This window comes from Micromys minutus, assembly GCF_963924665.1.
Source record: "Micromys minutus genome assembly, chromosome: 3".
Classification (NCBI taxonomy): Eukaryota; Metazoa; Chordata; class Mammalia; order Rodentia; family Muridae; genus Micromys; species Micromys minutus.
This window is the reverse complement of record NC_137972.1, coordinates 12,542,567-12,557,634: the sequence shown is the minus strand read 5'-3', so window position 1 is coordinate 12,557,634 and position 15,068 is coordinate 12,542,567. Positions and strand designations below refer to the sequence as shown.

General features: G+C 41.9%; 1 protein-coding gene across 1 annotated transcript in view; it reads right to left on the bottom strand.

Annotated features, from left to right (window-relative positions):
• The window catches only part of GRIN2B (glutamate ionotropic receptor NMDA type subunit 2B), a gene marked incomplete at both ends in the record, with an annotated part of 298,990 nt that overhangs the window by 39,019 nt on the left and 244,903 nt on the right, over window positions 1-15,068 (bottom strand). The window contains 3 exons of the mRNA XM_080913652.1: window positions 3,078-3,231; window positions 3,603-3,774; window positions 4,488-4,690. Coding sequence (XP_080769778.1) covers window positions 3,078-3,231; window positions 3,603-3,774; window positions 4,488-4,690 — 529 coding nt within the window. The remainder of the gene's footprint in view (window positions 1-3,077; window positions 3,232-3,602; window positions 3,775-4,487; window positions 4,691-15,068) is intronic.

Sequence of the window (15,068 nt, the reverse complement as noted above, 5' to 3'; positions counted from 1 at the left end):
AAAACAACAACCAAAAAAAAAAAAAAATCTCAAAAATCTTTCATAGTGTTTGTGAGTCTTGTGGACAAATTCCTGACAAGTGCCAGCATGATTTTAAAGTTGAATCAGTTTGACAACCCTGTCATATACTGAATAACCACACCCCTTTGTGTTTGTGTCCCTACACTTCCCTCAAGGTGCAGCCAGCATTTACTTTTCCAGCCTACTTGTTGTGGGATATCATACAAGATACCATTGGGAGCTGAGAATATAAGTCAATCAATTACAAAAAAAAATAAGCTACCAGGCAGAGGTAGTCATACACCAATGTGGTTAATGGGCCAGTGCTAGACAAGGGAACCAGAATGTTCTGTGCATGCTTCTTCAGCCTCTTTCAGCTTTAAATCTATTCCAGCTGAGTTAGATCTCTCTGGCTTAGGTGCACGTACATGTTCAATACTATATTCTGAAAGCCATCTCTATGATACAGAAGAACGATCATAATTCTGTCCCACGATACAGTGCCCTTCAATTGTGTCCCCAAAATAGTTCTGGCCTTTTCAGCTATCTTGTCACATTTAAACTCATAATAAGTGAATTAACATGTTGTTTTCCCTTCTTCCAACTCATTAATAAAGATGAAGATGAGAAGGGGGAAATTGATGAAAATTATAAAATATATTTCCCACTCTGAAACCTACTTTATTTTTGAACTCCCAAAGGGACTATAAAAGCCCAGGCCACTTAATCAACTTAAAAATACCCCTAATAAAGCCTCAGAGCTCAACTTACTGACTGTTAAACACAAAGCCTTTCAGAGGCAGCAGGTGGCTCAAGCCTAGGTGGAACTTCTGAGTCTATTTTATCTGGTATGGGGGAACCTCCTCTACCTATAACACTGATTGATGAAAATCCTACCCTGGTTCCATGTATTCTGACTGGCCAAGGATTGGTTGAAAGCTTCACATTTGTAATCCCCCGCCCATCCCCCTATCCTACCCCACCTCATCTGAGCAGACCTGCTTAGGGCAACTTTCTGCTAACAAATACATCAAACATCAGTATTGAGCCTCACAATTTATGAAGGACTTCATGCACCAATGTTTATAATCCTTTCAATGGGCCTTCTATTATGGGATAGCTGCGTTTATTTTGAAGTGGAGAAAATTAAGTACAAGGGGTCAAGTTTCTTTCATACGCAGAAAGAAGCAGTCAGATTATGAATTGAGGGTATCAGGAAACCTTGTAGAGCATTTCTCACAATATTATGTTGCATATTTCTCTCTGTCCATCACAGTGGCTCCAGGTGGTGGTACGAACTATAACACGGGCTATGATGGTTACCATACCTGAGCTTCATTACAGAACCCCTGGAAAATGCTTAATTTAACTAAGATTCCAAAGCTTCACAATGACTCTAGTAACAACACTAATAATTTCATATCAGCAAAGCATGCATACACGGCACGTAGTCTTCAAACCTGGCATCCGTTACTCTTATAATACATGAGCTTCTCCTTCTCCAGACACAAGAAGAAGAGATTCTGCTTAACATTCCTATAATCTCAGGTCTACCCAGATCTACTGATAAAGTTGAAATTCAAACCTGCTTTATGTCTTACAACGTTTCAGTCTTCCTTATAAAGGAAGTTTGCAAATAAGTTATACCCAGAAGCTACAAAAATCAACAAATACTTCAGAATGTACAATCTAATAACATTTCAAATAAATTAGAAAGGCGAGAATTTGGTTCATCATAAATAGAAAAATTGGCTAAGAAACTTAAGTAACTTAGTGCAAAATTTGATAGAATCTATAATTCCACTCGATGGTACATTAAGTGAATTAATTCCTAAAGCCCAGAGTTGAAAATAAGGGCTACTCATTGTCTCTTCTAATATTCCTACTTTAAAAAAAATGTCCTTCCCCTTCTTCCTCTCAGAATGATTATGACAGTCCAAACACTTATAGCTTGTTTATGACTAGACCAGGCTTCTTGTCTCCTAGTCCTATGCTCTGGTTTCAAGGTGGCAGTTTATTTTCCAACCCCTAGCTCCAGAGCCCCTGCAAATAAAAGCTCACAAAAGAGCTCATCTAACTGATGTCATGGCCTTATCTCACCTAGACTTAAATCACATATAATGCTTTTTACTTTGGGGTGATGCTAGAAAGCAGGGAAATCGAGAATAGTATGGGGGGACAGTGAGAAAGGAGGAGACAAGGAATCATCAGATGAGATCTGGCCAGAAAAAAAAAATCTCAGAAAACTCATGTGAAAACAAAAGATGTTGATAAGCTTATGTGTGTGCTAGTCCTAAGCTCAACTCTTGAAGATAACTAAAACGTAAATAGGTCTTTTGATGATGTGGTAGTTTGAATGAATATGGTCACCAGAGACTCATGTATCTGCTTGGTTAGTGCCCAGTCAATAAACTATTTGAAAGGATTAGGAGGTTTGGCTTTGTAAGAGGAGGCATGGCCTTGTTGGAGGAACTGTCACTAGAGGCGGGCTTTAAGGTTTCAAAAGCTCACACCAAGCCCCGCCCCCTTCTCTGCCTTTAAAGCTCTCAGTTACTGCTCTTGCACTGTGCCTGTCTGTTTCCTGCCACAATGATAAAGTATCAAATCTTTGAATTTGTAAGCAAGTCCTCAATTAAACATTTTCTTTTATATGAGTTGCCTTGGTCATTGTGTCTCTCTACAGTAATAAAATAGTAACTAAAACAGAAGATACTTAAACTTAGAAATTATTGCAGCAGAAAGAAGACTCAGAGGACAACTAATTGAGAACCATATTCTCTAATATACCATGGATTCTCATCGAAGTCCCTGGATGGAGTAAAATTTTTTAAGGTCAAATGAACACTAAGGATGAAAAGGGAACTAAGTGGCTTCTGATGACCATTCTAGCAGCATTTTCTTGTATGACATCATACCTCTATGACTCCTGGGGTGCTCTTAATGTTTTTGTGTGTTTAAGAATATCCAAGTACTCCAAAGCAAACTAAATGTTCAACACACCACTTCCTACAACTGTTTCTCATTCTGTCTACTTGTTCTTGAGTCTATTTCCTATCAATAGTAAACACATGATTTACCTAAGAAGGCAGAAGGTGACACAGTCCCATTGCTGCGTGATACCATGACACTGATGCCAGTCTCTATGAAGGGCACAGAGAAGTCAACCACCTCTGACCGTTCTTCATTGATAGTTAGTGATCCCACCGCCATGTAGGCCCTCTTCATGACCACCTTAAGAGAAAGACACAATGCTCCAATTAGAACATTCTGGAAGACAGATTTATCACAGGCAACATCCTCTAGAATATCATTTACATCCTCTTGGGTCTGCTGTTGGCCTGAAGATCACCAGTTTGGCCAGCAGACCAGAAAGCCTTCTGAGGACTGGGACTATAAGTACACATCACTGTGCTTGACTTTTTATTTGGATCCTGGGACTCAAACTCAGGTCCTCACAATTATGAGACAGAACATTACTACCTGAGCTATCTCTCCATCTTTCTAGTTACTATCTCCCATTTTGTTAAATCCTTAACAATATCTAAGCAAAACAAGTGCACAGTGGAAATGACTTTGAGATGACCTTGACTTCTGATACTAACCTCGCCAATCATGCCGTTCCAGGTCCCATTGATTTTCTTTCCATGCTTGCCATTGGTCACCAGGTAAAGGTCATAGGTGAACTTCACAGACTTAGAAATCTTCTTAAGGATATCAATACAGAACCCCTTGCAGCATTTTTTGATGTAGCCTGGCTCCTCGTCTGTTTTATTCCTACCCAGTTAAAGAAACAAACAAACAACGCAAGATTTTGTACAAGAAGGAAAAATTACTTTTTTCATTAAGACTCCAGCCTCAACCTCGCCCCCACAGTAGAATCTATTCCTAAGTGAGGAAAGAGAACAGACCTAGAACTGCAGTATTTTTAATTATCTCAGTATCCTGAACCATATCACAGCACAATTTTCAGTGTTCCTTTGAAGTACAACAGTGATGAAGAAAAGGTATGTAACCTCAATGCTTAGTTCAATAACTTTTGCCATTGAGTTCATGGTTTTAATCAAAACCTGAATTGAGATACAAAATGTCTACCAGATCCCGAGAGATTCTGCCATCTCCCTTTGAGATGTTTCCCTTTCCTTCCTCATCAAAGAATATTGTTACCCCAACTTTTGACAGCATAAATCTAGTGGAATTATTTCCAAATACGGTTCTAATTCTCAAAATACTAGCTTAGAGGAAATCCATTCCATGGCCAAAGAAAGTTAAAACTCAATAAACTTGTGGTCCCAATCATTGAGGCTGGGCATGTTCAAAGGAACCTTACTAAACACAGCATTCACTCTCTCTGGTCAGGGATTTAGAGGGAGATACACATTTAATCAAAGTTCCCATTGGCCCTATAGCTCAATGGCACCTAAGAATTTCAGCAAATAGTATATCTCTCCCGGGCCACCTAGACCCATCCATTCAGGGAGGCGTCATACTCAGAGATGATGCGTTTCTGGCAGGGGACTGTATTCCTCATGCAGGTTCCACTGAGAGGGTCCACACTTTCCACAATGACAAATGGTGCCTCCTCCAAGGTGACAATGCTCAGATGGTCATCCTCCTGTTCTTCAGTCTCAGGACACATTCGAGGCCACACATAGTATTTCATCTGCAGGGACTTGTCTTTCCATTTTCCCACCTGCACAGAGAGAACAAAGGACTCAGAAGCCATAAGCCATAGCTGTTCCCTGGCCTCTCCCAGTCTTCTCTAAATTGTCTTAGAAACAGTTAAGCAAGGGCAAAACCAGTTCCAGCTGGAACGTAAATATATGTTTTCTGAATGTCTCAGGGAAAGAGTCATTCAACCTCCTAAGAGTCATGACCCACAGGTTCAGAACGGCTGCTCTAGAAATAATTTTTTCTGTTACTTACCCTTTCGTTTACTCAGTACTGAATAAGGACTTGGAACGAACTGGGCATCCTCCTAACCTCTTGGCTTCTACCCCAAGAGCTCAGCAAGTTTTTGACTTTCCTGGGTCACATAGCTGTGGGGTTTGTTTGTTTTACTTCACTATAGCAAGAAGCGTAATTCCACCCAAGATCGTCAAGAATTATTAGGAAAGATAGAAGAATGCCTATGGCAAATGAGCTAACTGGAAGTCCTCTGAGTTGTAGGGGAAGTCCTCTGGGGAATTGTTCAGGGAAGTAGAAACAAGGTAATATTTATATGAATGGGACACTATCACTGCCTGCTTGGAGAAGGGAGTGTGGTGGGTTGGGCTAGTGACAGATGCATGTGTCAACCCACAGTAAGTTGTACCTGCTGGACTAAGGAGATGCCCTAGTATGAAACCATTAAGTGTCTCATGAGAAGCCACTTGGGGACACAACCACTATCCTACTCATCACTAGGAAACACCATCACAGTGACTCTAACTCCAAAGGTGTGAATTCCCCACATCACATAGAACAGATTTGCTGTCAGTGACCAGGAGAAATGCTCGTGTTCAGCTGCCTTGTAGCAGAGGCCTACGTCACGGATTTCATGTAGAAACCATCTATCTTTGTTGCTAGGTTCTTACCAATGAACCTAAAGGGGAAAGAAATTATTTTAATTTTCAGTAACTGAGCACCTTCAAGTTGTCTCAAGGAGGAAAGGCATGATCCAAGTCTACAGTTTCTTTAGTGTAGTTATGGTGATGCAGGGGGTGGTTCCAGGCCTATGAAACTCTTTGCTTTGTGTAACTCCAGGAATAAGTGAGGAGCAGTATATGTACAGATTGCCTTCACTTACAAGCTGACAGACATGTATTTCTATACTAATGTCAACTGAAGCTCCCTCTTAGCTGAGTTCTTGCTTTTTGCTGCATTTAAGTACGTTCAGTTCCTCCCTCTAGCTTGGCTCACAAAGCTGATCACTTTTTCACATGGCAAAACTAGGTCCCCATAGCCACACCTTGATTATTCCGTATTCATAACACGGGCACTGATTTTGTGTCCTAGACCATTTTGTTTGGCACTTGCTCAGTATCTCTCATTAACTCTGGGGCTAGCTGTTTTCCTTTTATCTCCTAAGCTATTTTGTGTCTAGGCTCAGAATGAAGTATTAAAACCAATGTTTTTTTTTCTTTATATGTATAGATGCACCATGACCTCTGATGGGATTATGACCTAATAATCCACCATAACTTAAAAAATGTAAGATTAAAATGTATTGCCCCTTCTTGATCTACAGAGCATCACAGCTGTGTAGGAACACAGAATTACACAGAGCATTGGTTGTTTGCCTGTGTGATTTTGTAGCACTTGTGGCTCATGAGAGATGTGGTTCACTGCTACTGCCCAGCAGCATGAGAGGATATACTTCCACATATCAGCAGTCCCCAAGTCAAAACATGGTTACACACACACACACACACACACACACACACACACACACACACACGAACACACACACACACATACACATATGTATACACACATTCATGCACACACATGCACACTCAGACATACAGAGCAAAACAGGGTCTAGTGAGATGGCTCAGCTTATTGGAAAAGTGCTTCTCAGCACTTGACTAACTGCCTGGTGTCGTGTACCTGTCATCTGTATGATGGGGGAATAAATGAAAGGAGAATCCTAAAGATGTGTTGGTCAGTTAGCATAGCTTAATTGATGAGCCCTGGGTCTAAGGGAGAGGTCCTGTCTCAAAGGAGAAGGTGGACCTCACCTGAGCAACATCCAAGGTTGACCTCTAGCTAATACTCCCATGCCCAAATGCAGACACACACACACACACACACACACACACATACACACACACACACACACACCCCTACCTGAACACATAGAGAATGTAAGTAAAATAAAATGAAATATGGCTTCTATTGGTTGCAAATCCCTTTCATGTCATCGTAAAGCTGAAAAACCCTAAACCCAGATGTCCTAAAGTGGAGACTGTTTGCTTTTCAAGAAATTATTAATCTTGAATGAACTTTTGCTCTTGATTTAGCTGCAAATCTATTCACTTCATGTTGCTAAGTCTAGCCTATCTCCAAATAACTACCCAGAAATGTGGAAATATTTACCCCTTCATATGGAGCTTTGGCAAGAAAAGACACAGCTCTGGACCGCCATTGAATCAGATCCTTTTCCAAGCAAGCATGTTTATTCCAGGAGATTATCAAACATGCAGTATTATTCTATGCATGTTTGATTATGAGGAAAAGGTTGAAAAGCCTTAAAGTGCCTTTTAAAATTAATTGATTTCTTTATTATGTAACTGATTAATTAATTATGTATTGGCAAGTTCTACCATCTTTCTCCCAAAAGTTCTTTTGTCCTCTTTTTCTTATAAATGCAACAGTCTTCAGTCCTCATTGCAACCAGCCTATACCTGAGAAATCTAGCAGAAGCCATGATGCCTGCAGGACTTCTGGGCTCATGTGATGTTCCCCAAGAGTCTGCTATAGACGTTGCTTCCAGGGAGCTTTCTTATTGAATGCTATGGGTTTGATTGGTGGTAGAATGCTTCCAACACAAACATGACAATCTGTGTTCAGATTCCCAGCATGCATCTGTAGTCCCAGCTCTGGCGAAGCTGGAACAGCTGGATTCCCCAGAGCTTCCTGGACAGTCAGCCCAGCCTAATTTGAGAGCTCTAGATATAGTTTTAAAAAATCCTGTCTCAAATAAGGTAGAGAGCAAATAAAAAAAAATATTCACTGTCGATTTATGTCCTCCATACATCCATATATATGCATGCACATGTGTACACATTGACACACACACACATACCTCAAGACTTTGTCACACAATGTCCATTCAAATATTTCAGCAACTTCTCCCTCTCCTTAGCACTGTGTCCTCCTACATGTTGAAGACCTGTGTGTGAATCTAGCCTACGTCAATGGAATTAATTTTAGCGCCATGGATCATGATACTCAGAAAAGAAAGTCATTTGATTTAACGATGCTCAACACAGGTCAGCCAGGAACGGATTGTAAGAAAACGTACTCATTTTATTTGCTAACAGACTTAATGGATCTGTGAGAGGAGATGCTGTGGAGAGAGCTTTTCGGCAGAGTTTCCCCTGACATTCTTGTGAACAAGATGAACTACAACACGGATTACTGCACACTTTGACAGACTGAGAAGGGGTTTAAAAAAATCTAAATCCAAAAAGAAAAGGAAGGTTTGTTTAATGAGTTGATGCCAGCGTGGAAAGAGGTCTTTAGTGACATGTCAGAAAACTCTGTTCCTAAAAGTGACCTATATAGTGTTTTAAAGAACAGAATGGAAATCATGTTTAAGAAATTGCAGACAATAATAATCCAGTGAGGACAGATGATGTCACACAAATTGCTGAATCGAGTTTGAAGAGATGCAGATTAATTGGAATCATGGGTTGAACGGAAAGGAATAAGATGCAATGGTATACATTCTCAAACTCTAACATTCCTTTTCCCCCCTAAAAGCAACTGTTCTGAAAAGAAGCTATTTCACTCAATGGAAAAGTGGTTGTAACAACAGATGATGTGTTGATGGTTGTAGAGTGTTTAGCACATGGGGCGAAGGGAGGGCACAGTCGACCATTCGCTGTTCTGTGTCCACAATACCCCAGCAGGGAAACTCACTTAAGATCCTGTAATTCTATGATCTCTTGACTTTGATTAAATATGCCATTCTCATTTTTCAAGGTGTTCATGGAGTTCTCGCACACCCATTCACAGACTAACAGGATTACACCTATGTTGTGTGTCAGTTTTATTCGACAAAAAATACGCACCAGATTCAACAAAAACTACACAGCAGGCACTGGGTTTAATACTGGTAGGCAGAAGGACCACATGGTGTTTATTGGGGGTGGGAATGTGTCAGCTCTGAACTTGTCTAATAATCTCATTTGTCATCACAGGTAACCTGGAGGATACACTCCCCATTGGCAGCTCCCTTTACAAAAGGAGTTGCTGACTTCTAAGTTATCGGGAAGGGTAAGTGAGTGTTCCGTGTACCATTAGTCAAGCAGGCTCACTCACTGAGCTCCTGCTGTAAATGGTCTCCCACCTCCTCAACACTGAAGTAGTAAGACAGAGGCACACCCTCCAAGGACAGTCCAGAGTGGGCCAACTTGAAAGATGGCATCAAGAGAGGCCTTGGCCATCGCCACCACGGGAGGAGTCAACCAATACCTTGGCATTCAGAGTAAAAGTGATCATTCTGGGGAAAGACCCAGAAAAGCTTCACAGAGACCTTGCCACCCATTGTAAAGCTGAATCTTAAAAAAGACATTTTAGTCCCTAAAGTAGAGAGTTCTCCATCCCCTGGAATAGCAATGTTCTCCTTTTCCTAAGGTCCTAACGATCACTACCATCCAAACTCTATCATGCTCAAGAGGCACCTCAACTGCCCTCATCTCTTTCCACATGGAAACTACTCAGTGGCATTGGTGGCTTGAACTGAGTGTGAACACCATGAAATTGTTAAATTCTAAAGATCAGCACCACCTTGGCTCGCCCTGCCCTGGTTGTTGGCATTTGCCAGCTCTTCTCTGAACAGAATAACCCAGCCACTCTATTTTGTGCTATTTCTTTCCTTCTTTAATAGCTTCAATTTTTTTTGAAGCTTTGCCAGTGTCTTGCCCTCTTAAGTTCCACGTGTGTCCCTAAAGAATTCCAATGGGCACAAGCAAATTTCTAAACCTCTCAGGGCCTGGCTTCACCTATCCAGTAAATGGTAGACTTGATTTCTGTGTCTCACACAGAGTTTTATGATCCCATGGCCCACTCTGGATGGAGGCTTTCACAGTAAAGGCTGCAGATAATGGTCAAGGAGGAGGTCTTCCTATTGGCCACCTTCTCCAACAAGGGCAAGCTCTGAGTTTTTGATACAGAAGGCTCTTGTCTTAACCACAATTAAACTTTCACCAGGGTCCAGATTGATTGAGGACTGAAAGAAGAAACTTTTGTAGACAATTCAACGCATGTCAGCTCACGTCATAGGCTGTACTCAGATAGATACCTTAAATTTGTTATTTTCTGTGCTGGGAAACAAACCTATCCGTATGTCCATTTTCAGTAATTCCAACCCTGCCTCACATTCTTTATAAAGCAAGGCAGGTTATTTTAAAGGATAAACTTATAAAATTAAAAATCCAGGGATTGGTTGAAGTAGAAAACCTGGGGTATGTTTCAAGTAGTTGTTCCTTCAGCAGGAGAGACTTGTGCAAGCACTCTGAATGGAAGTGGTTGGAAGCAAAAGGAAGGGAGTAATCAGAGATGCTTGCCTCCAGAGAACAGCTTGGAAGCCTTGTCTGGGAGGCTGAGAAGACACACGAGTGTGTGGACCAGGGGACGTGGGTTAGAAATGAGGTGGACTAGAGCTAATGCAGAGAAAATCCGAGGAAGAAACAAGAACAAAGTGTTTATAGTCAGGATTAAAGTGTGATCAGGAAAAATAAAATCTTGAAAAGCACCTATGAGAATGTTTGTGAAGCACTTGGAATTCCTTGGTGGTAAACACTAAACAAACATCATTACCTCAAGCTTCTTTAATAGCGACATCTGTCTATAAAATAAATTCAGGTATCTCCCATCAGCGCAGTCTAATAGATCTCCTGAGAGCTCAGAGAATCTTTCTTAAGCGAGAAAACAAAACAAATAAAACCCTCAAAAATAACAACCACAACAACAACAAAAACCCAAAAAACAATAACAAAACAAACTCTGCTCCTTTTTCTCAGGAAAAGTCAGAAACCATTTGGGGTTCTTGGTGTAGTTCCTTTGGTACCAACTGAACCAACCACCCCACAGCAAACCTCAGGAATGGCTCCTGGCATTCCCTAGTGGAAATTTAGGGAACCAGCCTGTGGTGGGACTTCAAAGTCTTCCTTTAGCCAACATTCCAACAGCTATGTGCCATGACTGCCCGTGAAACACACGTCACAGCGCATCCTGATAAGGCCACATACAAGGGGACATCACTGGGACCATGGTCCTCTCCACTCCTCCAGCATGAAGCACACACACGCATAGCAGCCTGTACTACAGTGTCATTGAGGAAAGGGGCAGGGAGGGGACAGGGCAGGCTTTGCTTGCAGGGCTTTCCTAACACAGATAAGCAAAGGATGTCAGCCTCCTCCGGTCACCTCTCTTGCTGCCATACAAAGTCATTTAAAAGATTTTGGAACAAAAGTGCTTATTAGAAGCTCTTTGGGCGTCAAAGGTTATTTTTCAAAACTCAAAGCATCCCTGCCTCTCGCTTGAAATGACATCTGGATCTCGCACAGGAAATGCTTATTTCAAGCCTCTGACTACAACTGACTTTTTAAATGAGGAATTGAAAGCTGTGGGTTATCTGAGTGAGCTTGAGAGATGGGAGGAGCCTCTGCAAAGTGGCTGAACACTGGATTTTCTTCCTTCCCAAAGATGTGACAGCTTCAGCCACGTGCCCTAGCTCCACCTTGTAGCCCTAAGGCGTGCCTGAGACCTTAACAGGGGACCTCCAAAAAAGAGGGACCTCCTATTTATCCATACCCTTTCCCCAGCAATACATCTTAACTCTAAGATTTTTAAGGTTTAACACTACAATAGTACTTTATTTTCTTCAGTATTTTTCTTTATGCTGTCCTAGTAACCTGACCCTTGTAATAAATGAACATTCATATGGACAGCTACTTCCTACATCCATCCACCCAAAATAATACTTCCCATTAATTATTCAAATACCTATGCACAAATAAAGGATATCTGTGAGCATGTCCCTGCACATGTATATGTGTGTGTTTCCCAAATCAGACCCCAGGCACACATTCGTCTACTGCTTGCTTTTCCTTCCAACTTAATACACAGCAGAGCTAGCTCTTTATATATGACTACGGATGCATATGTATGCAATATATGGGTGTGCTAACATGTGTGCATGTGTGTTTGAATGTGGACATCAGATGTTGATGTTAGATAGCCTTTTCTGTTACTCTCCTTTTCATTTATTTGTTTTTTGAGACACCATCTCTTGCTGGGCCCCAAGGCAACCTGATTTGACTGGTTTTGCTATTCAGTGAGCTGCAAGGATCTGCACAAACCTGCCTCCCCAGGGTGGGATTACAAATGCATAGGACCACAAAGGTCTTTTTATTAGGGTGCTGAAGACCTGAACTTGGGTTTCATGGTTCGATAGCAAATATTTTACTGACTCCCTGATATTTCTGTTCTTATTAAAATGGCAGTGCACAAACCTTAATATGAATGTACCCTGATTTTATTCTACCATATTTCTGTGGATAAGTATTTAGGATATTTCAAACACACACACACACACACACACACACACACACAAACACATATACCTTGGTATTTTTAAAGTATTTCCAGCAGTAAAAAGGCACAGCCCTTCTCTCTCTCTCTCTCTCTCTCTCTCTCTCTCTCTCTCTCTCTCTCTCTCTCTCTCTCTCTCTCTCTCTCTCTCTTCAATATTCTGGTTCTTTCAAGAACGTAGAAGTTTGCAGTAATCAACAATCAACACTGTCATGGGCAGAGGCCTAAAGTGCTCCCTTCAGTCAGTAGGCACCAATGACAACTTTTGTTCACTGAGAAATGCCTGCCGGTCTGAAGAATGGTATCTCGCTGCTGGGATTTTCATCTCTTTTACTCTCAATGAAAACCAGTGCTTTCCCCTCACCATTAGACTTTAGATTAGCCTCTTTACCCACTGGTCACATCCTTTCCCCATTTCCCAGTGAGCTCTCTGTCTCCCTAGTCTACTCCTGCGAAACAGCTTCTGGTACATTCTGACAAGGGCCCTTTATCTTACAGATGCTCCGGAAATGTGTCATTGGATTTGCGGGACTTTTTCCTATGCCTCAAAATTTCATCTTCCTTCTCCCCTTTCTCCCTCACCCTCTCCTCCTCTCTCCCTTTCCTTTTCTCTCTCACCCCACTGTGTAGCACAGGGGAACCTAAATCTAGCAGTCTTCTTGCCAGAGCCTTTCAAGTGCTAGGACTACAGGTGTAGGTCACTGGACCTGCCTCTAGAAATGTGTCTGCTAGAGTAGAGCCTTTGGTCTCTCTACTTCTCTCCGTCTCATCTCTCTGCTTCTCTCTGTGTCTGGGGTGTGCATTTGCATGTGCGTGCGTGTGTGGGTGTGTGCATGTGTGTGTGTGTGTGTGTGTGTGTGTGTGTGTTTGAGATGTGGCCTTGAAGTTCTGATCACCCCATCCACACTTTCTCAAGAGCTGAGACTACAGGTATATCCTACCGTGCCAACCAGGTGTCCCGTTTCCCTTTCTTAAGTCTACCTCCCTGCCTTTGCACACAGATTTGCTTTTAAATCCTGTATATATCAGAGGTGCAGATCTGCTGTTTGCTATCAGGCAGTGTTTCATCTTCTAAGTCCTTTTTCCAGCACGGGAGCTGCATACTTCCATGTTTCTAGAATGTTCTACCCTGTTCTCTGCCTTTCTCCAACACGGCCACTTCTGTGATCATTCATTCCAGAGGGGGGGAAAAAAGTGGATCAGGATGGCTGTTGTTATTTACGTCTTTCAAGGCAGGTTTTGTGAGTCAACCCTGTCTCAGGCTCTCCATTCAAGGGTGAGCTTTAGTCTGATATGCAAACTCACTTTTCTGGGCATGGTCATTCATTTCCTTTCTCTTGTCTCCTGTCCTGCCTGGTACTATGGACAACTGTCAGTCAGACTGATGGAACAGCACATCAGACTCTCCACCAAGTCACCCTTGGACCTCATTCCGATATCATTGCACGAAAAATTGGTGCCTCATAGACATCATTCCCTTCTTTTGTCTTTGGCCTTCCAGATGAGATCTTTTTTTTTTAATCCCAGCCTAGGCAGACCAAGTTGTATGCTAACTGTTGTAGGCCCAGTGTGATCTGCTGCAGTGAGCATCCAACAAAGCCATGGGCACAGCTTGACCATCCTTCTCTCCATCCTTTGTATACCCAGTCACGTCTACGCTTAGGCATCTAGACTTTGAAAGACGTGTTTGAAAATAACGTCCATATTTATACTTCATCCATGACTGCCTTTGGCAGAGTCTTGCTGAATAGTGAGCCCACTGTGTCGGCTTGTCTGGCCAGTCAGCTTGCTCTGGGATCCCTTGGTTCTGCCTCCCTCAAACTGGGCCTGAAGGCAGACACCACCCTCCGCTGTCTTTTACATGAATTCTGAGAACTGGAACTTGAGTCTTCTTATTTGGCATGACAAACTTTAATGGCTGAGCCACTTTTTAGCCTTGAGACCAAGACTTTTATCCTTGGTCAGTTTGACTCTGGAGGCCAGTATGTTTTTCATCATGCCATTATTCCCTGAGAACATTCTTGACTTTTATAGTCCTTTATATCCAACAAGTGAGAGACTAGAAGAGTTTCTTCCAACCCCACTGAACCCCCCCCCCACACACACTGAAGCCTTGATGATTTTGTATTGTAAATAACAACAGAAGTTCACAGTGGGGTGGTGCAGGAAGAAGGGTGGCAGGCAGTAGTGTTCTGACGTACTGTGTGATCCTTGGTTAGGTTTTTAACTTCTCTGTGCCTAACTCATTAGCTTTTGCAAGTGTCTGATGTTTTCTTCCTTGGCTTCCACCTTTTCCTAATTATTGTTATTTAAAAAAAAAAAAAAAACTAACAACCCTCTAAATTCACTTAAGTGCTTCCCAGGAAAATAATTTTTGTTTCCGAGGAGCAAGAGAGAAACAAACTCTAACACACTAAGGTTATAACCCACTTTCAAAATGCCAAGGTAAACTACACGATCCCTTTGGTTTTATTCCATACTCTTATCCAAGCAAATACAAGTAGAATCACAGGACAGAACTGTTAACTACCTTTTTGGCTTTGAATCAAGAGAAACCATTGGCTCCATACTATTGCCATGTAATCCCCTTCCCAGGAGAAAATAGGTATTTGACAAAAGGCTTTATAATCCCTTTGTTTACAGAGCATTCTGTAAATAGTTTGTTCAACAGGCTCAGTGAGGCTGAGGGAGTCAACTCCTCTCTCTTTCTGGGTCCACGGGCTCATGCCTCAGAAAGCCAGCCTTCAGAGTGTCCTCCCGGGGGC